General features: G+C 42.8%; 1 protein-coding gene across 1 annotated transcript; it reads right to left on the minus strand.

The window, feature by feature from the left end:
* Positions 1 to 1,920: 1,920 nt before the first annotated feature.
* On the minus strand, positions 1,921 to 26,525 carry DEAF1 (DEAF1 transcription factor). Its single transcript, XM_035539822.2, has 13 exons — positions 26,213 to 26,525; positions 25,001 to 25,098; positions 24,477 to 24,606; positions 23,455 to 23,601; positions 22,476 to 22,615; positions 22,102 to 22,167; positions 21,096 to 21,222; positions 19,189 to 19,317; positions 18,279 to 18,407; positions 13,385 to 13,635; positions 6,085 to 6,150; positions 4,081 to 4,170; positions 1,921 to 2,460 (listed from the first exon to the last, which is right to left on the minus strand). Exons 1-13 carry the CDS (start codon positions 26,490 to 26,492, stop codon positions 2,356 to 2,358), a joined length of 1,758 nt encoding a protein of 585 aa, XP_035395715.1. The 5' UTR covers positions 26,493 to 26,525; the 3' UTR covers positions 1,921 to 2,355.
* Between the last annotated feature and the right edge of the window lie 33 nt (positions 26,526 to 26,558).

Raw genomic sequence — 26,558 nt, forward strand, 5'->3', positions numbered from 1 at the left:
TTCGAAAGCGCAGCTTTAACACACCAGAATTGCCACTTTAGAGCCAACCTCCACTGCATTCTAATGCGAGACGCTGTCATCTCGCCCTTATTTATTTTGGGAGTGAATTGATCCACAGATTCACTAGATTGTGACTTTGCAGCCTTCTCTGAGAAAAGCACCTCTGCTCAAAGATGCCAGCGCAGAGGGGAGTTCAGACTGAAGAAAAGAGCCTACTGCTGGCAATCCTCCCTTCTCAGTGCTGGCCAGCTCAGCGACTGGCTCATGGATCGGGTAAGCACACAGACCCTCACTGACGCACCTCTGTGCTGAGAGCTTTGCACGTACCCAAAGATGCTGCTGAGGCAGATTGCTGAAAACAAACTGGTACTTTATCCACACAGCAGCATGAGGTGTTCAACATACTGCACTGTTTGATTTAGTCAGAACCTTAATGGGCAATAGATGGAGGCAAGAAACGCTGTAAATTAGTTGTATTTGCTGTGGGTTCAATTAAGACTCTCTTTTCCATTAACTAAATCTCTTAAAGATTTAGAAAACAAGCAATCATCATGTAACTGTGAGAAGAAACTATAAATACTGAAGTATTACTTTGGGGATGCAGAATTATGTTGCTTGCTATGGGATTCTAAGGAATTGCCTATTCTTTCCTTCCCTAGAGTTTCACATGTCTGTTCTCAGCCTGCTTCAGTTTGTGATTGGCTTTCCACTGGAGAATGATTTCCTTCAGAGGAGGCAGGCATGCTGCTAACTTCCTTCGGCTAATGCCAGTTCCTTACTCTCACTGGGCTGTGGCCCCTCCTTTCACAGGCACTGCCTCCCTTGCCCATTAAGCTCTGCATTACCAGGAATAACCTTGCCAGGACACAGCCAGAAAGCAACATCAATCAAGTGCCACCAACCTGTGCTGGAGATCTGCCATCCTCCCTCTGCGGACAGGTCTTATCGGCTGCTTCTCAACAGCTGGTGCTGCAAGCGAAAACCCTGCCAACAGGTGTTTCCAAAGAGAGGCCTCAACAGCACAGCAAACTGCTGTGTGAGGTGATCCACCACTCTGCATCTCCTTGTAACGCATGGCGTGTGATGTGTCAAGACCTTTAAGATTAACTGTGGAAGCAATGGACTTGTTAGAAACCGCCAGTGTAAAACAAGTATTTTTCCATTGCATTTTTCTCTATTACTACTTTGGTGACCCCTCTTATAGTATAAGCTACACAATAAGCTTCCTTCCCCAACAATACTAATTTGCAGTGAATAATAACACAGGACAAGTAGCCCCTCACAGCTGTCATGCCTGAGGCTAAAAAAAAGAACCTAAGCAGACGTGTGTGTGTTTACTGGGCCTCCTCCAGTCTGGTACATTAATCTTCAATCAGGAATAAAGGTGCCTTATTAGCCTAAATTATTAAAGTAGTACATTATTAATTAAAGGATTTTGTTGTAGTGATTGAAGCCAATTATTTCTTAACGCTCACCACTTCTTTAATTAGAAGCTGCTAAACAGCAATGAGAGGCCAGCACTCACTCTATTTATCTACTCTTACTTTGGGTTTGATCAGATCTGATTTTGGCCAGCCAGCCTCTGCAAGCTCCAGCCAAGGCATGCCAACACGATGAAACTGCTCTTCCCCTGCTGATCAAACCACATCCACGCCATCATCCTGCAGAGACAAAGAGTGAACACACGTGTGTGTAACTGCACCGACTCCTGACAGCCACACCTGCTCACATGCTACATTTACTAGCACATTAAAGTGCTGCCATGGGAATTAAACAGTACCGCTGGGCACACTCATGCTTTCATTGCATTTTATTTAACAACATGTTATTTTTCACTCGTATTCAAGTGCAGAAGCTCCAATGTGTTCCAAATTTGCCCAGCACAGAGGGAACACGGGAAAAAAAAGTCCTTCCAAAGGCAAATTAAGAGTTTGTACTTTTTCAAGGCAATTAAATAAACCAAATGAAGGATCATTCCTTTTTTTCAAACAAGAGGTAGGGAGGCACAGGGGAAACAAAATACTGGCAAATCTCATTGCAGCAATTGTTTTAAATCCATCTCAAGAGAGATGAAGAGATTGTTGTAATCCACACAGTGGAGGTTTCGGCAAAGTCGAAGCTTCCTCAAGCTGAAGGTGGCTGGTAGGCTGCAGTTTGCTTTTTCCAGATCAGGTTTTCTCAGTTTCTGCATTACTCAAAGTTTTGGAATAGGATCGGGAGTAGGCAAATGCTATCACAGTATTAAAAAGTCTTTCAAAAATGAGTTTGTTTGTAAAGGACAGACAATTCACATAAGGTTGCCGATCCAGCCGGCTGCACCACATTGTTCATGGAAGGTTAATGAGGTAGGTTTGTTCAGACGGAGACTTTCTCTATTACGTTGTCTGTGACATGCACCTCGTCGGCTTGCACCGTCACTGTGGTTGACTCACCGCAGATGTGCTGGTGCTCCTTCCAGTCCTGCGAGGGAAGAGCAGACGGAAAGGCCATGAAGAGAAATGGCCCGGGGAAACCATACAGCCTGCCAAAGCACAATGGGCCCCAAGAGAAGCTGTATTTGTTTGAGAGGCGCTTTCTCCCATGCAGATGGGACGCAGCAGGTCTCTAGTGCTCAGCCACACAAGACTAACCAGAGGCAGGAGAGGAACCACATGCTGGATCAAAACTAGAGGGGGAAACGAACTAAGCAGAATGCTGGTTTCTCAATCCAAAAACCAACTCAGGACATCAATGTCCTTTAGGTTGTGGAAATTTTACTTAAACAGAGTCAGAACCCTGATTTAACACTCTCCTGAAAGATGGCTCGATACAAGATAGCCCTCCTGAAAGGCAGCACCATACAAGGGGTCTTGGTTCAGTAAAGGTAAGAGAGGAAAAGAATTCCTGGTAACACCCTACTACCTCTCAAGATTTCTTTTTTTACCTTCTAGTCTGAAATAACCAAAGTACTCATCTAACTTGTTCCGCTCAGAGGTTGCACATCATAGCTCGTAAGTACAGGGGGAATTTCAAGGATTCAGTTACTGGCAAGAGCCTCAAACCAGCCCACCCTATTCCAGTGCAGAACGCTGGCCACCAGCATGGGCACAGAGAAGCAATAGGCTGCCTAAGAAGTGGACCAAAACATGACTACTCTGTGACACTTCCAGGTACATTTTGTCCTGACAGAACAATAGGGTGGAATTGCTGTCCTTGAGACGCCTGAGGAGACAGCAGGCAGACTTTGTAATTTATCTGTAAGAAGCATTTGTTCATTCTTTGGAAATTTTAGCCTTTCCACTATGCAGGCAGAGAACTTGACCATCATTATACTTTGTTACAGGCCAAAGGAAACAGTCAAAATTCTTCATCTGCTCAATTCAGTTGATGAAGAGTGAACTTGGACAGAAATCAGAGCCATAACCTTGGCTGAACTAAAAGTATCCCTTCCTCTAAAGCAAGAAGTGCCAGGGGTCTTTGTGAGGAACCGATGGGAAACACAAAGCACAGCAGCTTCCTCCACTGTACTTCATATCTGTTTCTACCTCCCACGTTAAAATCTTACAGTTTGTCTCAGTGTGCTCAGTTCTTTTTTTTTTTCATTTGTAGCTTCACAAGCAATGTAAAGGATAAGAGAACTGTCCCCAGTGGCACAGCAGGACTGTAGGTGCTGAGAATACAGCTTACCAGGAAGCAGCAGGGAAGGGCTGTACAGGTCCTCCCAACTAACTCACCCCCATAGTTCACGCAGGGAGGTGTCCACACCCTCACTTCTGGTTTTACACAGATTTCTAGACCCCCTTTAAGAAGGTGTGTGCAAATCTTGGGGCCATTCCCTACCCGTTTGATCCATGACCTGCAGACCTGCCCCAGCGCTACAGCCTTGCCAGCGATCCAGCTGGCACGGTGTGTTTGGGGCTGCTGCGTGAAACCCAGGCTGCTGACCTGTGCAAGGCTTGTGGGCTGGCTGCCGGTACGACACGACCCATTCTGCGGCCTGCTCCTCTTTCTGTGCCAGCAGGCAGCACAGTCTGGCTTTCCCCAGGGTCACCGTGGCCCCCTCTGCACAACTCAGTCTGCAACTCACAAACAATCTTATACCTTCCGCTGACAGAAAGTGGAGCAGTAGTTGACTTTATGGCATCCTGTGCACTCGTTCATTGCCTCACGACCACAGTTGACACAGGACTGCTGTGAAAATGAACAGCAAAGTGACCACGTCAGAGAGAACAACAACAGGGAGGTCACTGAAGCGAAATACAGGTGCTGTAATACGACGTAATGCAGGACCGCTACCGAGGGGCTGAGCTGTTCCCAGTGCTTCTGCAGCGTGTAACTGGGAACGTACCTGGCACCAGCGTGGAGACACGGGGCAGGCATTACGGCCCCCTTAGTCCCTATCTGCCAATATATCCTCGACACACAAATGCAAACAAACAGGCACGGTGGCCTCTGGACACGCTTTCAGAGACCCACTCTCCTTGCCATTTTAGCAGGGATCACTTTGGAAAATGACGTGTACCTTTGTTTTCCTTTCTGGAGGGCAAAAAGCCCTTCAAAACCATGGGTGAGATACTGAGTCATTATGGAAATCTGCCCACAACAAAGCAGAGATGCCTCCCTCCACGGGGGCAGTTTATCCATTGGCCACTGCCAAGTTACTACAGGCTTCAGTCAGTCTCACCAACAGCAGGTGTGCTCCACACAGCAGCGTACAGGCTTCACACAGGCCATCAATACCTGAGCTCTGAGTTTATCTCAAATTTGAAGTTGTAAAGGCAGATCTGTCTGGTGGCTTTGTTAGCTTTACAGTCCTACATGTTTCTGAGGACAGGGTCTGAGGAAGGACAAGAGTAGGGATGAGGATGGGACCCTTTAGTTTCATCTGTGCCTGTTTTTGAGAGAGAAAAGGGATCTGCTTCTGTGGGCCTGAGAAGCTTGCTTCCTTTGCCAGTCAGCTGCATGAGTACACAAGCAGTGTCTTAATAGGGAAATAGGAGACAGAGGAGTAAAATTAAAAAGGCTGTAACAGGAGCACGGGACTTAAACCCAGAAGATGAGATAGGATACATGGATGAAAAATCACACCTGTTTTTTAAAGGCTGTTTTTGTTTCTATCCCTTTAATCTTATATCAGTGACATCAATTAAAATAACCTGTATATTTAGGTGGAAATATCACTGAGTTATAACAAAAATAAGCACTTCACAGAGCATTCAGTTTCCAACTCATTAAATTACTGACAAATCATTAACACATCAGAGTGGCAGTGCGAGGCCATGAGAGGAAGCATTTCTTGGCTGTGAAAGTATCGTCAGCGTGGTGCTTAACACAGGCAGAATTTAGTTCAACCGACTCCTTTTTTCTCTTGAGCAGAAGCAATCTAACAATCGGTGCCCTGATTAACACCGAGTTCAACACATCTCTGGCTCACACCTTATCAAGGTACCTACAATTAGTAGTTGGTTTGACTGAACTATATTTGTATTCCTGAGATACAGCCATAAAGTCAGGCTACCAAAAAGAGGCTTAGAGGTGCTCCAGCTTGTGAAATATGTCCCATAGGGATACTTGATCAAAGCTGTTCATAACTCATACAGTACTGGGAAAAGCTGAAAATACGCAGGGTGTGTACTTGTACCTGCAGATCTCAGAAAAGACTAGAATGACACACAAAGCTATGAGGTCTTAAATCACGGGTTCTGAAGTACCACCGCTCATATTTCCATTCCAACAGCCGGAGGGGACCATGCAGCTTTAATAACCAGGACAAAAAGGAAAAAAAGTTTCCTATCACACCTGAGTTGGAGCTGCACTGTCATTACTTAGAGGTGACTCAGATTGACTAGGTTAGTCAGATGATCATGAAAGGATTGTGATAACATGGAAGGCTTGGGAAATGGTTCACTTTGCTTCAAAAGGCTTCACTTTACTAGAACAGAGCATCAGTCCCACTAGAGAAAGCTCAGACCTCTGCCAGAAGACAAGGCCAGCCACAGAATACATGATTTCCACAGCAATAAGAAAAAAAAAAACACACCTCCGGATCTTTAAATGCAAAACCACAAAGAACAAAGGACTCTTCATAAAATATGAAGAGCTTACCTTGATGATGATTTCTGTTTTCCCATCCACATCTTCTGTTTGCTGAAATAACTGGTTCTGATATTGCTGCAAGGAAAAAAACATCACACTTGTTATTTCACAGCCAGAGTATGATATGAGGGGTTAAAATGGGTGGTCTGTATAGAGGATCCTGCCACTGAGCTTGTTTCCATCAAGCCCAAAACTGCAGTTCCATGAGGACCAAGGGGAACCTCACTCCTCCCTTACAAGAGAGGGACACTATGCCATTATGTGGAGTCAGATGACAAACCCTGAGCGAAAACGGCCCATGACAACTGTCAGTGACAAACCGTCAGTGAAGCACAGCATTTATTAAAACTGCATTCCATCCAGCCAAGCACTTGTTCTTAAAACATGTGGCTTAACTGTGTCCAAGGAACTGCAACCCACATAAGACACTGAGAAGTTAGCAAAGGAAAAAGAAAATTCCAAGGTAATAGGGCCAAGTGCATCTTCTTGGGCAAAATTTTGGTTCAAGTCTATTGATCCTAATCCACTAACAGGCAAGGGAGAGTCTTGAGAAATGGAAGAGCCCAACAGACATGGGATTGGATTAGGAAAAAAAAACAGATAAAATTAACACACCCAAGACGTTAGAAACAGCATCAGCCATAACCATTTGTCTTTCTTTTAATGAAAGAATAAAAGGGCTTTCAGACAGTTTTTCAATTAAGCGGTCCTCTGAAGGTGAATTTTAAAGCATACTTCAGGTGTATTGCAGATTTACATCAAAACAGTTCAAGTCCAAAAAGCACCTGCTCCCCCACCTAGTGTCTTGCCATCTCAACAGCCAGTGCTGCTCAGAGACAAGAGTACTCAAACAAAGGAATTCAAAACTGGCTTCGATTTGATTACCTGCTAACCCTGATTTCAACTTCATTGGGTACAGTTAAAAAGAAAAACCCAAGCCCCTACCTTCCAGCAAAGCAGGTTTATCCAGGACTGAGTATGACCCAACATGTAAGGAGATTAAAGGCTTAATTTAAGAGTGTCTCTATGACCTGACATCTCAGTATTTATTCTCCTGTGAAATCACAACCTTCAAATCTTTATGTTAGCATGACACAAGTTCAAATTAAAAAACTCTATAGGGAGATGGAGGAAGCAGGGAAACCTCTTGCTGTTTACTGCAGAGGTACGATTTGGTTCTGCCATTGTTAGACAAATAGGCAAGCTTAAGGTAACGAGCAAGACAGTACACATGCATAGCATCCCTAGCACTTCATGTACTGGGTGGATGAAGTGTATATCACATGTATGGAGATTTTAAAATTACTATTTCAGCACTGAAATTTTTTTATTTGAAAACCAAAATCGTGTCCAAGTCAATAACATTCTCCTGAAGACAGGAAACACCTCAGCAAGCTTGAGATGTGCCTTCTGGTGTAAGAATCAACCCTACCATGTCTCAGGAAGAAAACGACCTCAATTCTTGAGAGAATCATCAATGTCAGCGAGCACCAGCTGTGGAGAAGTTGGGACTCAATGCTTTGTGCTGCAGCCTCTGCTCTCTGCCATCCAGTTCCCTACACACAGAGATTTGGCAGAGAACTGGGCTGGCAGGAAACTGCAGATTCTTCAGGAGAGGATAAAATGTGTTTTCTGTTATGCAGTGAAAGACGAATGACCCCTGTTGAGCACACTGGCCTAGGAAAACTGCACCATGTTTTTAAACTTCTTTTTGGTGAGAGTGGAAATACTGATGCCAAAGCATGCGGTAAGGTAGCATTTCAGTGCAGCTTGAAAATCTCTGCGTAAATAAACCCTGTTACTACAGCTCCCTCTGCAACAGCCTGCACAGAGACAGCACTTGGGCTGAAGATGCTGAATTCCAGTTCTGAGAATGTGCCGCAGCTCCAGAGTTGAGTTAAAACCCTTTCTACTGTCAAAGTCCACTACATTCTCTACGAACATGGCCAATTCTGTTTTCCAGTGAGACTGCCAACGAGAAAGACATCAAGAGGAAGTCCGGTGCTCCGCTGTCTTTGTCGGACCCATGGTAGCTCCTTCAGCTCTGCTCTCAGTCCCCAAAACCTGCTGATGGAAACCACACATTTAACCCCCTTCTGTCTCCTTCTTATCTATCCCCATAGCAAGCCCTCTGGTTCTGCCCAGCTATGGTATGAAGAAGGCACGTCATTCAGAAGCTGCAGAGAAGGAAAAGGTGCAGTAAGAGAGAGATCAAGCCAGACATGTCCGGATCTCTCACAAAATCGTCTCCAGGAAACTGATAAGCTCCAACTCCCAAACATTTCCTTTGCTGCTTTGGAGGATATAAGCCATTACTTGCTCACTAGAACTACTTTTCTTAAATGCCCAACCCTTTTTAGGTTAATTTCATACTCTCTAGCTCTGAATTGTTTTAATCTTTCTAAAAATGAATTCAGATGGTCCAGCTGTTAACAGATTTAATCTTCCACCTTGTTTTCAAATGAACAGGGTTCCACAAGCATCACTGCATTACAGGAAAAGGCCTATTTCAATTAAAACACTTGTTAGATTTCAACACTGATTTTTTTAATGTTATACAGAAAAATGGTTTAACACATTTCCTAAATATCTTTACCTTCCAATGTGTCTTATGGTACACAATTTGGTGAGTTCGCATATTCCCCCTTTTAAAGTTTATCTGATATAAATGATGGCTTAATGCACACTCAAAAAAATTACATTTCCAAAGCACACAGACCTTTGTGTAAAGTAGTCTTTAATCCATTCCTTTTGGGCCAATCCTGCAAGTGGTCAAATATCTTTTGCAAGAGACACAGAGCCCTTGTTGCAGTAAAGCCAAAATTCCAACAGAAACCAAAAGATCTGATATATTTATCTACAAGCTATTTAATTACAATAGCGGAGAATTCTCTCTGAAAAGCTGTGCAAAGTTCTGACAGAGCAGTTTTATTTAATGAATCCCATGCAAAATGTTGCAATTCAAAATAGCTTACAAATATATGGATATTCATTTTTTTGTAATAAGCATGACACATTTCATAAGTTAATATGGTTTGTGGTTTACTTTTCTTTCAGAACAGCATTCCCCGAGACTCCTAGGTAACATAAATGCAAGTTGTACTTGGTGTCTCTGCCAACACAAGGCCACACACAGGCTGAGCACCAGCTGCATATGCGCATATTGTTTACAGCTAGAAAGCACAAGCTTATGGCCATCCAAATTTCTTAAAGAGAGTCAGCTTTGTGACTGGAAGTAACTCTGTGAGGGCTCTGCTTATTAATTGAGTTCTCATCATCACGAGCCACAGACAACATACACAAGGTGAAAGGTGTTTTCAGCCTCTTCTTTAGACTCCAGGACCAATTCTGTTTTAAAAGTAATTATTGCAAAAGAAATATTCTCACAAACACTGGAGCTGTAGATTTTGGGCTTACAAATTCTCATTATTTCAAGGACTTGAATGGCTGGCACATTTTTACAAAGCTTTTATCCAGAGAGCCTTTGCAAACTGGTGTGCAGGCCCTCTGTGGAACAAGTGTTATCCTTGTTTAAAAGAGGAGGCTCTAAGGCCCAGAGAGCCCAAGGACCTGCCCAAGAGCATCTAAATAACTTGTGGCAAAGATAGAAACAAAATTTGGAAGCGATCTTCAGTCTTGTAATTTGTGCAGCAAAATATGACCCTTAAACAAATGTACAGAAACTAAAAAGGGCAAAGATAGCAACAGAGTGCATGTGAGGGCTTCCAAGTTCCAAATTTTGTGCAAGCAAAACTATGCTGGTGAAGCCTTTAGCTCCAGCAGTTGGGATTTGTGACCTATAATTCCCTCAGAATGGCTAAGGACATCACAAGACCCTGGCACAAAAAAAAAAAAAAAAAAAAAAAAAGTGAAAAATCTCATGTCAGACATAAAAGAATGGAAGGCAATTGTTTTTTTTTTTTATATATATTTTTTCTAATAATATATAAAGACAGGCATTTCTATTCCACTGCTGTACAGCCTGACTCAGCACTTCCCAATCCAGCCCCCCGTTGCTTTTGAGGACTCTGTACCTGGGTATCACCATGTATTTGGAAATTCAATTAAGGATCCAGTCCTTCTACAAAATTCAGATTAGACATGCCATCTTAAGAAAGAAACGTGACTGGAGATGCTTCTAATTTATGCCACACTTATCATTTTTATGGTTTTTATTTGCTACTTTTAGCAAATCCTCTTCCTGCCACAATTCCTCTCTGATGTTGGCATTTCCACCCTTAAAATCATGTGGACGAGGGGAATAATGTATTCCTAAGACTCCACTGAGCAGTCCTGGATAAAACAGTTAGCAAGTGGGACCAGAATGATACAGCGACGTCTGCTCTTTGACTTCACAGATTACAATGTAAAGGCAGCACAAATGTCTCCCCTGCTCTACGAAAACTTGCAGAAAAAGCCTACCTTTCACATGTCAGAGCTGTGCAAATTGCACAAGCACTGAACACTGCTCATTAGAGAGTACAGCTTCTGGTATTTAAAGCCAAGTCAACCAAACTGCTGCTGTACAGGAGCAGACTGGCTCATTTATGGTGTTTAATGAACTCCAAAGGCCATTAAATAGCAAGTATAATAAGTAAATACAATAGAATAACTGATATGCAATACACAACAAGGTATATTATAAGTGATTAAAACTTTCAATACTTCTTATTGTTCTCTAGGAAGAGAAACTGGCATACAAGCTAGCTTTCAGATATGTCTGCTGTTCTTGCTACTTCTCTACTCTGCTTGAACTGCGGGCCACTTCAGACTTTCTCTGAAGGGCAGTAAAGACAGTGCTGTCCCAAGCTCTCTGTCTTGCTCTTCTGCCAGAAGGCAGAGGCTATCTCCCTCTTTAGCAGGGATGACAGGAGGATACGGTCAGGGGCGTGGACACCTACAAGACTGAAAGTGCTTGAGTTCAACATTTGCAAGAGCCAGGAGGCTGAAGGCTCTGCACTGCTGTGAAAACTCAAGACACGTTGTTATTTACAGGCATGGCATTGAAGCTTGTGTAGCCAGCTGGGAAGGAGCCTGCTCCTGCTAACAGATTTCTTTAATCCTGCTATGTATTCAGTCACTTTTCCAGGAAGAGCTAAGTCTATAGCTTTATTATAATTTAATCTGTTGTACTGCCTTTGCTCTGCACGTCTGATATAATCAGAGTCTTTCATTTCTAAATACGCAGGAACATACTGCCACACAGAAACTCTGCACACTGGCAGCACTCCGGCAGGGAACAAGCCACACCACCGCATTCGCTGCCTCTGCTAATGCAAATGGAGGATGTAGCAAGAAGGTTTCCTGTCTCTTAGCCCTTGGAAGTTTTGTCAGCGTAACGAGCACAAAATACTGATATAGTTCCTCTCTCTTTTGGTCCAGCAAAAATCAGCAACACATAAGGGAGGATGACACCTCTTTCACCGTCTGGTATATCTTAATTGCCAAAAGAAACAGTTTGACCAGAGACAAAAAGGGAAAGAGACTTGTGTTACAACCAGGGAAACATTCAGGAAAATGGAGAAACACCTCTGACCAACACAAAAGCAGACAGCTTGTTATTTAGTATTTATTGTAACTACTTCCGATGCCAGCCCTGTACCCAGAAACATGGAATTTTTCCAAAAGTGGAATTCACTAGAAGGAGCTCAGAATATTGTCCAGATGGTTCCAGGTGCTGGCACACAGCAGCAAGCTTGAGAACTATTATTAGCATATTTAAAAAAATACCAACCATGACCAAGTGTTTTTATCAAAATACAAAACTCTTGGGGAACCCCTTACAAAACAAGAATGATAAGACCCACAAATTGAATAATTAGGGATTCAGTAATTACTGGAAAAAGAAATTCCTCTGGAAACAAACACGTCTTCATCCTTGCCTTGTAAAGTCAGCACTTGGAGATCAATAGACAGGAGTGAATTTAACTCCCATTCCTGGGGCAAGAAGAAATTAGGTGTACACTGAAGTGAGCTGGATTTGAAACAGTGGGTGGGAGGAATGGACTTTGAAACAGTGGTTCCAGAAACCACTGTAAGGATAAACAGAAGGGAAGACAGAATGTAAACTGGAAAAAGAGCAGAGGGCGGAGTTAAACAAAGTAAGATGTTCATTTGTAAACTGTCAAAGCTTCCAATTTTTTGCTATCCCATGCTCTACACAGTTTTTAGCAGCAGAAAGCCCAAAACTGGACAGCAGCATGAATACCCATTCTGCCAAGGCAGAAGGCAGGGGAGAATTAAGACTCTCAACGTATCACACACCTGCACATCAAGGATGCAGCGTACAGAAGAGTTTAGCAGAGACAACGTGGCAAAGAACATCAAAGATGCTGCAAGGACTGTCATAGGGGTTCTCAGCAAAATCTTCCCACACACATTTCTTCAAGGCCTCTTGCTGCACACTCATGCCTATGAATTCAGTGGAAAGCTGACGTTAGCAATAACGCCGATAGCAAGAGCAAACAGCGTGGTGCTACCGGTTCAGACACCGACAACGACACGAGTTTCACGGTACATTGCCCCCCACCTCTCTCCCTCAAGTCCACACCAGCAGCTGTGGATTTGTGGGAGAAGGGGAATGCATTCAGCTGTGCATGGAGCCGGATTCAGGGTGCATGCATGTGCTGGTGTTCAGAAGAATCCAGGGTCCCTACCATGCATTAATTAAAGAGAAGAAAAGCAGGGAAAACAGGGCAGTCCTTGTAGATAATCCCCTACAGAGGAGAAAGGGGCCACTGGGTATAAGCCAATACTCTTGTAATGCCAGCTGGCCTTGCGTTCTTATCACAGGACACAACAGAGTTCAGCTTTGCTTGCACAGTGCTCAGCAAGACACCTCTAAATTTTGCTGGTTATCTTCCCCATAAACTCCACAGCTTGCTGTTTTTATTATCTCTCTGTCTCTTCAGGCCATCAAAAGCCCCTTTGATAGCCTTGCTCACTTGACAGAACGAAAGCAGTCACCGCACGGCTGAACGCTCATGATCTTTCCGATACCAGGACTCATGGTAATTCAGTATCAGTGCCTCATAAATTTATGGACGCCTGATGGGAGAGCTCAGGACTTGTAACAAAAAACACTTTACATTACTGCTACCCAGAGCTGTTGGAATCCCAAAGCACTCTATTCCTTTCTCCATCATATAAATAACTTAGTTTTATCTACTGCTCTCAAGACATCTAGAGACATTTTCTAAGGGCTGCTGCCACAGTTATAGCCAGTGAAAACAGCGGGGTACTACTCTGTTCACCCTCAGCCAAAAAGATGTCCTTGGCTGAGTCATCTCACCTCCCCTGGCATAATTACCTCTTTCCTCTCCACATCAGCTTGAATTTTCGCTTGCGTGACAGCAGCCTCGCGGAAGGAGGAGCTGGCCTGCTTGGCCTGTTCGATGAGAGACTTCAGTTGCTGGGCGGTGTTGAGCAGGGAATTGACCATCTCCTCCAAGTACAGCCAGCTTCGTTGCTCGGTCACTTCCAGCCCATTCACCACTGATGGCGAGATGGCTTTCGTGGGGGTTGAGGGGGGCACCGAGAGAGCAGGGATTGGGGTCAACACTGAACATAAAGAAAGAAAAATAAAATCGAGAGAGTTAGGGCACCGCATTTCCATGAAGTGTTTTTTGTTTTTTTTGGAATTGTTAACAAGGTCTACCAAAATTTCCAATCCATCTAAGTTCCAGCTAAACAGACTTACCTTCTGTGGCTCAAAGTGCACAGAATCACAGCTGTGCAGAGTTAGCCCTTGGGGCAGTATCAAACCTAGAGTACAGAAGAGCATGTACTCTGAGCAGGAATTAACGCCTTCTAGCACTGCTGCAGAGAAGACCAATTAAGCAGTGAAAGCAACGTTCCCAGGGACTCCTCTGTCACTATCACCACAATGTTCCACTATGCTGCCCTTAACTATCACTACATAAAGTTAGAATTAATAGTTAAGTGACCCAAAACAACAAGGCTCCAGAAGACTTTTCTGAAATATTCTTATGTCGCTGTACAGATGTCAATCCTCAGGTTGCAAAATGACGAAAACCAGGCACCGATCCACACCACAGTCCCCTAACACTTCCTGAACTCTGATCTGAACATAAACCTGTCTCACGACTGCAATAAAAACAAGACAGTTGCCATCACTTCAAAATTACGTGTATAAATATATATATATAATATATATATTATATATTATAATATATAATATATATTATTATAATATATTATATATTATATATTATAATATATAATATATTATAATAATATATATTATATATTATAATATATAATATATAAATATAAAATAAACGTGCACTTTCTAAAACCACCATTTAGGAGGCCTTTAAAATACCCTCAGCCATTGCAATGTCTTTGGACCCTTTCATCGTGGCTCTTACCCATGAAACAAACTACGGGCCTAAAAATAATCATACCACATTGAAACACCTAGAATTTTAATAAGAGGTATTTAAAGCCACCTATATCGGTTTCAAATATCCTCTGTCTTCCAAATAGCAATGCTCATTGCAGCTCCCAAACCTCTTCTTGCCAAATGGCAAAGGTGAGAGCAAATGTATACAGTCCAGATGGAAGTTTGAACTGAAGACACAAACATCCCCTGACATTTGCTTTACATTTACTGTGTTGGACACTTTTCAAGAAAGGAGTAATTTCTTGTCTACAGCCCTTTCCTCCAGAACCCTCACTACAGATCTTCACTCTTGTATAATCTAGAATGCCACAGACAGGAAGCTAAATATAAAAGAAGCCCAGCAATACTTCTCCTAAGCGTACTCCAAGAGACAATAAAAGAAGAAAAATATACCCCAAAACTACTGAGGTGTTGCAGCCTTTACTTTTTCCTATCTTACCCATAACCCTAACAGTAACTGCAGTTTGAATATGTTTAGTAGGAAGCCACCAGAATGAATCTAAACTCCTATCCTGGTAACCTAACCACACGTTCCTTGAACTTACCTCTGACCCCCTCCATTATCACGGCTCTGCAGTCCTCTTTTCCAAAGCCTGCACTAGAAAATTAGAAGTCCTAGAAAACCAACAACATCTGTCTTTGCCTTACGTTTGCAAATGTTTAAAAAAAATCCGCAGTTACTGTGTCCCTGAAACATTTATTTTTCACACTAGGTTTGCACATATATTGGGAGGCCACAGTGCGAGGAAATTAAATTTAGATCTAGGAACCCAACAACACACACCGTAAGCTCGCTTTCCAGGAAAAAAATGTTATCTGGCTTTACTGGCCTTACTTTTTCAAAATTGAACTCTAGCTATGAACACTCACAATCTGCCACAAAATTAAGTCTAAGATGTTCACATCTACCAACAGCCAGCCTGTAAATTCCTCACTAAATGGTTTAGTAGAAAAAAGAAAGGCACCACTAACTTTGGGGCTGGGCATTCTTATTAACCACAAATCTACTGCTAGTCTATTTCAGGAATTTTCTTGATACATTTAGGTAGGAACTTCAGAATGATCCGGCACACACAAAAAACAATATGTAGTACAGGCTGAGAAACCACATGCTTTCCTGGATAGTTCCGCTTTGGCAAGGGAAGAGCTTTTAGTATTCCAGACACCAGAAGTCAATTAGCTTCCTTTATTTTTAAATAAAGAGCGACACATTCATGCGATAAATGCTGGGCCATTCAGCCGATGGATGGTATAGCCCACGGGGAAATGTTGAACACAGCAGGGAACGTAATACCAGAAGCAGTGAGCTATTTAACATTTCATGTTCACATCCTTCAAGCGTCTGCCTTCCTTCGGAAGCATTACTCTTACACCGCTAGCGCCTCTGCCTGGCAGACTGTCTCCAGGCTCCTGCACTGCTGATGCTACCGAAGATAAAGAATGCACTGACAGTGTCCTCGGTGCCGTATCTGTAAGCATCTGCAAAGGAGTGCCCTGGAGACAGCTGCAGGCAGGAGAGCTGCCACTGATAGGTGCTGACAACTGGTTTCAATAAAATGGAAAATTATTGGGGCCTGATTCTCTTCCTTGAAACCAGACTTAAGAAATTTAGTAAGCAGGAAGCTCTTGAACAAAATGTAGAGGCTGAAGCGACTGAAAGGCAATTTATTCTCATTTACTTTATCATCAATCTATTATCACAATCCACTTTGGATGTCATTACAGATGGTCACAAAAATGGCTTTCCAGTCAGGCCAGTGTGTCTAAGGTGGCTCCAAAAACAAAGGCAGAAACAAGTCTCAAACCTCTCTCACTGAGGGGTGGGGACACAGAACAGCAGGCTGCACAACCAATTTAAAACCTCAGAACAACAGAACCCCCATTCAAGAAAAAAAATCTTTGTGACTGCACTTAAAACAATACTTAAAATTCAAATGTGAATACTGTCCTGAAAAAAAATTCAGTGTAAGTATTGTCCTGAACAGCAACGGGGCAACCGGGCTGCAATTCCACTCACAGTGAACCTCTGCTTAGTAAGGTATCTGTAGACACACAAGACTTCTTGCAAGGCTGAATTAACAGGGAATATGTTCCAAGAGAGTGACTGATTTCAGTATACTAATACTTTAATCCTTTTCGAGTCATACCTAGCAGTTTTTCACACAAGCAGCAAAAGCTGAAAGAATCCAGCATGGATATGGAGAGAGAGAACAAGTCTCCAAAACTGCAGGTCACTGTGTTAGATGTACAACCTTTTTGGACATCATGGCAAGTTTATCATACAGATAAACTGATGTTTTACACACAACAGCCCTTAATTAAAATAGCAATTTCACTCAATTCACGCGTGACTGGTATAGAACTATTTGCACTCAGGTATGAGTAAAAGATAAATCAGTCTTTTATCAGCAACTGTTTGCAGAAGAACCTTTTCCACTGCTATATTTCCAGAACAGTATTTATCACAGCCTGGCATTTGATAACTTATCTAACAGGAATTACTTCCGATTCCTCATTTTAGCATGGTTATATCTGCCAAGAAAAAGTGATGATCTTTGCTTCACTGGTGAAAAGAAAATCAATGTTTAATTAATAACATCAAGATCTGACTAAGACTCAAAACCAACAATATTTCATTCTGGACAGAGCAGGAATGCACTGTGCTGCTCTGAATAAGTAAATAAAAGGTCAGCTTGAAAGGAGAACATGTGCTTTAAAAGAGAAAGACTTCACAACTGCACAAATGAATACTACATTTATGTGACATCTTTTTGATACCTGACAACTTCAGTGGGAATCCAAACCTGCCTGTCTTGCATCTCCTTCACATCAGTGATATCAGTAAGTACCAAAGTAACTTTACAGAACCAAAGAAATTAGAGAAGGAGAAGGGCAGACTGTTCCCTGCTGTATGTCTTCCTTAAGCTCAGTTAAAACACATAAAACAAGAACAACACTCCAAGTTTGCAATTCCAGTTTCTTCAACACTTATGGTTTCTATCAGTACATGCAACACTAAAACAGCATTGTAGTTCACTTAATTTATAGGTCAACTCTACAAAAGAAAAGTCATTAAGTTTATGAAATATAATTATACTTGAAGAGATACCTGATAATCGAGGTAACCTGTCCTACCAAACAGGGCTGATTTGTATGTCATTTTTCTTTTTTTTTCATCCAGAATCCTAGTTGACCACAGCAGGGCAGACCCTCACTGGCACTTATTAACCAGCATCTATCATTCCAGCACAAATGTCAGTGTTAACGGATGGAAAACTGACCTGGGATGTGAGAGCAGCACACCAAACCTGCTCAGAACTGCATCTAGCATTAGTGGATTCATAAAGAGATGTCGCAATTTTTAGAAAAGCTTCTACGATATAATTTTAAATCTCAGCAAGGAGAGATGGTTTCCTTGGATCAAAGATTAAATAAATAAATATCTATCCACAGCGTCCAAGTGGTGACAGAAGCTTTGAAGCAAAAGCCTTATGAAAGGCAGAGGGCTGCAAAGAAGATTTTGGAAGCAAGATCACAGGAAACCACTCTGTTAAAAAACAACAAATCAAAGTTCTCAATAACAGAGCAAAAAACTTTTCTGAAGTATGGAAAAAAAATCTGTTTATCCAAATTTTAATAACTGCAAAAATCATAAGAAAAAAAATAACACAACTAAGTTTATTTTTCTGCTTCAGCCTTTACCTCTGGTGGGAAAGAAGATCACAACATAAATTCAAGCACTGTTAACTGTGTCTTACATTACAGATGTAAAACATACCAATTTTGGGATGAGATGTTGGCAGCGCAGCTTCAGGAAAAGGTGAAATCTGACAGTTGTCCTGGTAACTTGGATAGTGAGGTTCTGGGTGATTGACCCGGCAAGGCTGCTGAACATTGGTATCTTGAACTGCAGAAGAACAACATCATCATAAATCATCGTATAACAGAGCTTGCAGACATTTCTTGTGCTTCTTTTACCTCTTTTTTTTAAAGTTCCTACGCTCTATGATAATTCTAAGGGTTTCAAATGAGAAACAACAGAGTGATTTTACATAGCTACCAAGCAAGGCAGCTTTGCCCTGATTTCATCTCTCTCTGTGCTCACTTTTAAAGGCTTCTGTAAAAATTACCGCCAGTTTCCTTCTCACACACCTCAATATTTACATTGACCAAAGGACTCCAAACTATTGTTCTCAGAGGAGGTTAGTTCCCTCAGCTGCTCCAGCAGTACTCACAACCCCATATAGGAATTAAACTGAAAGAACTGAAATTTATGTTACACGTTTATGTTTTCTTTGTTTTATTCTGGCATTTTTCAGCATTTATTCAGCACTTTTCACTTAGTTTAAATGCTCAGCTATTTTTGGCAGTATTTTAGGACAAACAAGGAGCAAAGAAAAAATGACAGAGATGACCATAAAACGAAAGAAACCAGCAGAGGTGTACACTAGCAGCTGCAGCATCTGGACAAAACATTTAAACACCTTCTGTGAAACCGATCAAAGATTTCAAGCTGTTAAAATCATTTCAAAGAAAGAACAGAAGGTTATGTATAGCCTCTTGTATGTTCTTTAAAAATAAATCCTTCATGCAGCATACAAAATGCTTCTTGCTACAGGAACAGGATGTCCAAACCCTTTTTTTCTGCTTCTTATGGATGGCAAGCAGACATACACCTGAACCCTTACCAGTGGCTCCTGTGAAAACATCACCCTGGGATGGACTTTCTGAGATAATTGCTGTGGCTTCCACTGTCGATGTGCGGTCAAAGGTCAGAGCACCGGAGGTAGTGATCTGTCCAGAAGGAGTCACGGTGACTGGAAACGGTAGAAGTACTTTCATAATTAACAATCAGCGCTCAGGCCTTGGTTGTCTAGCTGTTGAGATCCCTGTTCTGAATCATCCAAAGTCACAGAACTCACAGACCAGTCAACAGCCTGTGATAGCCGAGTCTGGATCACATCTATAACCATTAAAACTAGAAATGGGAAGAAAAGCCCTGCTCAACTTGTGAAGGTATTGCTGGCCTCCTGCAAACCTCTGTTTATTCTCTGGGTGTATGAGGGCAGAATGTGCACTTACAAAGTAATTCCTCCCAAATCACCACCTTTACAATGATTACATGAATAATAACTTGACACCTACTTAAAAAATCCAGTGGTGCCACAAAACTCATTAGTTTCTGGCTGGTCCTAACTTATCATAGAACTTTAGCCAGAGTGGTTCTTACTACTTAAAAATAGATTTAAAACACCAACTGTGGATTACAACTAATTCTATGAGAGTTTGGTGAACAAGTTTAATTGTCTTTCTGCACAGAGTGATACAACGTGCTTGGCCAATGCAAGGAACATGTCACAAAGTACACCTGGATGAACATACCAGTGCAGCTCTAAAATGTTTAAAACCCTTTTTGAACAGGATTAATCCAGCAACAGTAATTGGTAATGGTCTGATTCTGTGAAACACTGCTCAGTCTGAAGGATCTTTTTACAAACAATTCAGTTATAAGACATCGAGGCTACGGTTTCATTCCTGGTGAAAGACGTGGCTGCTACCAAAATAAGCAGTCCTGCTCTCTCCCAGCGCTAGCATGAGCAAACATGCAACCTCACAGTAGCTGACATTAATGAACCAATATAGATTAAAGCTGTTTGGGGGGATGGAAAAAAAAAAAAGCTCTACAGAATCTTTATGTATTTCTCTTCCTGCTGTTTCCAGTAATCTAATCTTGCTTTTGGCCTGCTCAGTTCTTTTTAATATTTCTGTAGCTTCCTCCTCAATTCACTTTGTAATGTTACCGTCCAGATGATGCTAGTGTGATGAGAGCAGGAGGACACATGAATGTGACAGGGAACGTGTGAGCTGGACTAGCTTGCAAATTAATTTCTGTTCTCATACAGATGGTTTGACAACCAAAAACATTAAGTAACAAAGCGTGTCCTGATTGTTTGAGAGGAATTTGCAGATGAAAGTGTCACCTTCTGCCTCCTTCATTAGCGACTTTCAGGCTATGGATTTCATTACAGTTGCTTAGAGCCTACTTTTCTATGCATTTCAGGAAATAGCACAAATCTTATTACATAGCCCTCACCGGCTACTAAAGGACAAAACCCAAGCTCAGGAGATAGAATGGGGATTTTCTGCAGAGCAGAAAAGAGACAGCCTTCCCCTCAACCTAACCTCAACATCAGGAAATTTCTCATGTCATTTGTGAAAAGCCTACCTAAAGCCCACTGTGGATCAAGGCCAGGACTCCACAACTACCCCTGCACTGCCAGGGCGAGAGCAGGTAGAGGGGGGAAAACATCATCCAGGCCTGTCTCAGGACAAAATATGAAACCTACTGCTCACTGGAAAAGGATATTAACATGCTTAAAACTAAGACACTGCTTTAGTTTCTAGAAAACGTGAAGGGATACTGGCTAAAGAAAAAGAGCCAATAAAACTACCCAATGATAAGGAAGTAGTGCCAAAAAATAAGATGATTTTTCTCAGCTGGATAATTTCATGGGGCTACTGATAAGACACAAAATATCTAGTCTGGCAATTCTTCAAAGAAGGAAAGCAATTTTTACCACGAGAAAAAACCTACATGTAGTAGCAGCTGTGGCAGGAAGCAGAGTGATATTTTTGGAGGATTCCTTCTTCACAGTATTTGCAGACATTTCACTATCTTTTTTTCGCCGTTTGTATGGTACAAATAGTCGTACGGGGCCACTCTAGGGAAAAAAAAAAAGAAAGAGGAAAGGACATTAGCTAAGGCATCTCCTTGGGGACTACGGGTTTACTCCAATCTCTCCAGATGCAGCTAAGATCATGCAGTACATATTCCCATGGAAGATACATGGTTTGCAACAAGTGACCAAAAAACTTCTATGGCAGTAGCTCCAAAGTAAAAAAAAAAACTCTGTGAATAAAAAAGTTGTATTTAGCTCCACTCAGCTGAAGAGGCACAGATTCAGCCTCTTCCCACCATTACATAGGGAGCAAAACTGGGCAAACAACTGACAACTATCCACAGTGGTGGAAGGAAAGGGAACAAGAGTGAGAGGAAGACAGGAAGCAGGTCTAGACAATGAGCAAATGACTCAATTCATACCAAAAAAGTACAAAACAGTACTTCAGGTGAAGCTAAATGATTGTGCTTTCATGACTTTAGCGTAATTTTTTTAAAAAAGCAAGCAGTTTAATAGGAAAATACGGATCTAACATGGAGTATTACACTACTTCCTCATAAAAACATTTTTTTCCACTTCAGATAATTGTGGAATTTAAGTCGGAAAACACTAATAGCTTTGACATCCCCGCAAAGGCATTTTACATAAATATATTACTTAGGAAAAAAAAAAAGAAAAAAAGAGAGAAAACCAGCAACAACTATTACCCGGTTAAAGTGAGGGGCAGATATGAACATCGGAGGCTGCTGCAACAGCACTAGCAGTTCCCTGTCTTGTATCTGTATGAAGCATGGACAAAGCTTGCTGCGACCACAGTACTCGTCAGTGTTTCTAGGCCACTCATGACCTGCTCACAGATGGCTGTGGCAGCTTGATTGATGAATTGTTTTTAAACTAATGGATATAAAACCTACAACTCACCAGAGTCATGTCATCACAGCAGGCAGCACAAGTACAAGAGGCAGCGTGAGGATTTAAAATCCCATCCTGAAATTGGAAGATTACAAATTCAGCATCAGTCACTAAAACCAGTGAGAGCATGACTGTACTTTGCTTGAAGAGCCAGCCAGCTCCCGGAGAGACATAACCATTTCCCCCTGTGGGCCCTAAACAATAAAAAAAAAGGCCATCTCCCCTCAACCAAATCAACACGTTGCTTCTGAATCACCCCACAACACCATCACACACGACTCTGCAGAGGCACCATGCAGAGCTTGAACTGCTGTGCCTGACAGACTCTGTCCCGAATCTCCCTGCCCCTTCCAGCAGAAAGGAGGAAACAAATTTAACCTTACGTGAATAAGGCACTGCAACGGTCTCCCAGCATAGCGGATGCTCCTCTTCCAGTCTTTGCTGCTGGCTCGTCCTGCCATAGCTTCAAATTCGGTGGGGCTGTACCAGTTGTCCCCTTGCTTAATGCACCTGCCACGGCCTCCTGAATTAAATTAGAAGAAAAAAAATGTTAGTAAAGGTCAAGGATTATTCTGCTCTTTTCCTAAAGAAGCAAATACCAAAATTGCTGGACAAAACAGCAGCTAATCTACAGTAACTACCAACTATGCCCATCTGCTGTTTCTCATCATTCTAGGATAACCGTGCCCATTTACTATCCTGGCTGTGACAATGATCGCGTGAGTTCCAACTCTGTGCTTCACCAATATTGAAACAGGCTAGAAAAAACTACTCATCCCCAAGAAGGATAAGTCCTTCTTGGATAACCGCCATGAATATAAGCCCATCCTTAATTTTCAGTTAAATTTCTAATCCTTCTGGTCATGATGAAAACTCTCTTTCCATGAAGCAAATGCTGTGCAGTGCAGTCAGGCTTGTGGCAATTTCTGCCATCGCTTCTTCAGCTTTCCCACAGAGATAAAAGAGAAGAGAAGGGGCTAAGACAACTTAGGAGTCTTATTAGGAGACAAGCTCTCTACTTTCCAATCCAGCAGGGATTCTGCAGAGCTTTGTAGAGACGCGGTTTTACTTCTGAGAGGTCCACAAAAAGAACATTAGAAGAGTCAGACGACTATCAGGAAGACTCACTGCACAGCAGGCTATATCTTCACAGATTGAAGAAAAAAGTTAAAAAGCCTCTGAAGAACGAGCAAGGAAACAAAAGGGCAAAACACGTGAGAATACTCATGGGACTAGGCTGGCTATGAAAATGTCCTTATTTTCTTCATGACTGGCCCTTCAAGGTAATCTGATTAAAAGAAAAGCGCATGAAGTGAAGGAGCCATCATGTCATACTTCGTCACACAAGACGGTCATTTTTACCTGAGCCAAGTCTGTTTTTATACAGAATCCCACTGATATTCCGGCACCTCACCGGGAGTTCGTTGTCATACACAGATGGGTCCCAGTTATACTTGGTTCCAGTTTTCTCTTGGACGGATGTTAAAGGGGTAGGAGGAGATTGCGGTCCTTTGAAAAAAATGAAGAGAAAGGTGACAGCAACCAAAAGGCACAGTGACTATACCTTCACACTGAATTTGGCGAGGCCACCAGTGTCATTTGGTCAGTTCAAGCAGACGACACCTTTCCAAACCGCTGCAAGTTACACAGTGTACCATGAAAAATTCAGGTTGGAGCAGATGCCCGATGTAAGCTAGAGCAGTGAGTCTGCCCTGCCAAGCTCAAGAATTCCTCACAGAAGGTAACATTCTGAAAATGGCAGAAAATAAAACAAACTGCTTGTTAGGAAACAAGCTCTTAACGGTGTGCTAAATGCTCAGCTCGAAACCTGCAGCTGTCTGGATCTTACACTTCCCAAAGGACAAGACTGTAAAATGCGACTGCCTGCCAAAGGTTTGCCATGCCATCTTGTGGGCAAAAAGGAAAATGACAAGGCAGCTGCGAACAAATGAAGACACCATCCATAGTGACAATTAAATATCAGCAAAAGGCCTGAATGGACACAAAACTATGTGCAAGAAGCCTTTAAAAAGAACCCACGTGCAGAACTAGGACATTGATATTTTTATTATCAATATTAGAATGATCGATCTGCCTTTGGGGGTGGGATGGATGCAATAGCCCAGCAGCAGGGTGAGCTCTTTCAAGAAGCTTACTTGCAAAGATTAGGGCAATGAGTAAGAAAATGAAATACATTTATGAAACCAAAACCAAAGAGTAAATATTCTTCTTCTACTCCCAAGAAACACAAGAAACACTATGTTAAGAGAGGATCAACGGTCCCCTTCATAATACGCATGATGTTTTTTTTTTTATTTCCAGGAACACAATTAAAACGCAACCCCTCCAGGAGAATGACACTTCAAAAACAGATTGCCTTATACCTGGTGTGAGAGGTGCTGATGGCCCCTTCAGCCCCGTGGTTTCTACAATGCTGCCGTCTGTGTGAACGACTATGAGAGTGGCTTTTTCAGTATTCAAGCTGTCCCCAATTTGGAGGGCCGTTCTCCCAGACTATGGAGGAAATAAAAGAGTTTTAAATCATAGAGTTAAAATACCAATGTAGTTTAGTATTCCCACAAATCTTCTCAAAGTCACCCTACAACACTAAGAATATGGCAGTAACTAGGTTAGTTTTTGAGCTTTACGCCAAGCAGATTCAAAGCTTACATGCTCCAGGTTGTTCCATTACAGAATGGGTATATGTGGATGGAAAGGTAAAGAAAAATTCTCAAAGTGATAAGGAAAAACCTGTACGTACACCAGCAGATGGTTTTGAGCCTTAATGCCTGTATACAGCAACGAAAACATATTTTTGACCTTACTTGCACACAAACCGAGCTCTCCATTTACACTAAGAAAGCATGTAGGACTTTGCTAAGGCCCTCAAATGAAAGGCCAGACTTACCAGCACATGTCCTGAAATTGAAGCTGCATTTGCCACAGATGTGGTGAAAACATTGTCTGCGGAGGCACCGACGTTGGCTACTGTTACTGTGGTGACTTCTGAAACATAAACCAGAAATTCTGCTGTGTCCAGGGAGCCCGATTAACAGTTAAACATCAAAAGATATAACAGCATTTCCTTCTTCTTTCATATTGAGCATCTGTTTCATTTTTCATGACACCTTTAAGTCATTATAAATCCAATCACTCTGATTTTTATTAAGCTTTGGGTTGAACATAGAATGGTTTGGGTTGGAAGGGAACCATAAGGACCATCTGGTTGCAATCCCCCTGCCATGGGCAGGGAAATCTCCCACCAGACCAGGTTGCTCAAAGCCCCATCCAGCCTGGCCTTGAACACCTCCAGACTACCGCTAGAACACCAGCATGCTTTAACCTCCTTGAGAACATAACAGTACCATCAGCACGTGATGTACTAAGTAGAAAATGAATACTCCCTCTTTACTAAAAAAAAAAAAAGTGATGTTTTTTATTTAAAAAGGTGACTGGCAAGCATCAAAATAAGAACTGACCGTGCCTCTGACACGTTAATTTTTAGGCTACTGTTTGTTACCTGTATACCTTATCCAGTCAAAAACTCTTTAAACATTTGGCTGTAACTTGGATATGATATATACCACATTTGACTGCCTAGCTAAAACCAGGGATTCTTCCACACCTTGCATAGGGTAAAAGCGAAAAAAAAACAACACTGAAGCTCATGTGTACAAGGAGGTAACGATCCAGGTACTGCGGGGTCTGATACTACCTGCGTTACCAGAGCATGCTTCCAGAATTCTGCATATTTCAGGGCACTTTTAAGTGGGAGATTTGCACACAGGGTCAAAATAACTTTAGACACCAACGGGAGGCTCCCGCTCCTTTCACTTTGCGGGGTGAGAACTGCGCGTCGTGTGAAGTCGGTGCAACTTTCTACAAGTCTGGGCGTCAGCACAGCTTTAGCGCGAACCTGGGACTTGTTCACCGTGTTACCAGGGGCAATAAATTTCATCGGCTCCCCTCAGCAACACAACTGCGGACACCACAGCAAGCGGGACAGGGCAGCAGCTACTGTCACCACCTCTCCCGCCCCTCACCGAGGCGCCGCCGTGGGTCTGCGTGTGGGGGGGGCGAGTGAGGGGAGCTGCGCATGCGCGCTGCCGCCCGCCCTGACCTGCGAAGGCGGCGGCCTCGTCGGCGCTGGGCAGGGCCCCGGCCGCCATCTCGAGGTGCTGGGCGTCCGCTGCCATCACCGTCACGGCCGTCACCCGCGCCGCCTCTTCCTGCCGCCGCTCCGCCTTCGCCTCCGAGGCCGCGGGCTGCGGCTGCTGTGGCGGCCCCCGCTGCTGTTGTTGTTGTTCGGGTCCTTCCACGGCCGCCGCCGCCACTGCGGCCGCCGCTGCCGCCGCCTCCGCTAAGCCCAGCTGCTTGGCCGCCGAGTCGGCGTCCTCCATGCGGGGCGGCCCGGGGGGGTTTGGGGGACGGGAGGGGAGCGGGACCCAGCCCGCCCGAGCGGCCCC

The sequence above is a fragment of the Cygnus atratus genome, chromosome 5, assembly GCF_013377495.2.
Source record: "Cygnus atratus isolate AKBS03 ecotype Queensland, Australia chromosome 5, CAtr_DNAZoo_HiC_assembly, whole genome shotgun sequence".
In the NCBI taxonomy this organism is placed as follows: Eukaryota; Metazoa; Chordata; class Aves; order Anseriformes; family Anatidae; genus Cygnus; species Cygnus atratus.

What these genes read in the sequence shown, in the direction of transcription:
- DEAF1 (XM_035539822.2), bottom strand. Translation starts at nt 26,492, where the DNA reads ATGGAGGACGCCGACTCGGCGGCCAAGCAGCTGGGCTTAGCGGAGGCG. An exon ending in CGTTGCAGTGCCTTATTCAC is followed by an intron (nt 22,168 to 22,475) that starts GTAAGGTTAAAT and finishes TTCCAATTTCAG; the next exon opens with GATGGGATTTTAAATCCTCA. An exon ending in TGTTTTCACAGGAGCCACTG is followed by an intron (nt 18,408 to 19,188) that starts GTAAGGGTTCAG and finishes GTTCTTCTGCAG; the next exon opens with TTCAAGATACCAATGTTCAG.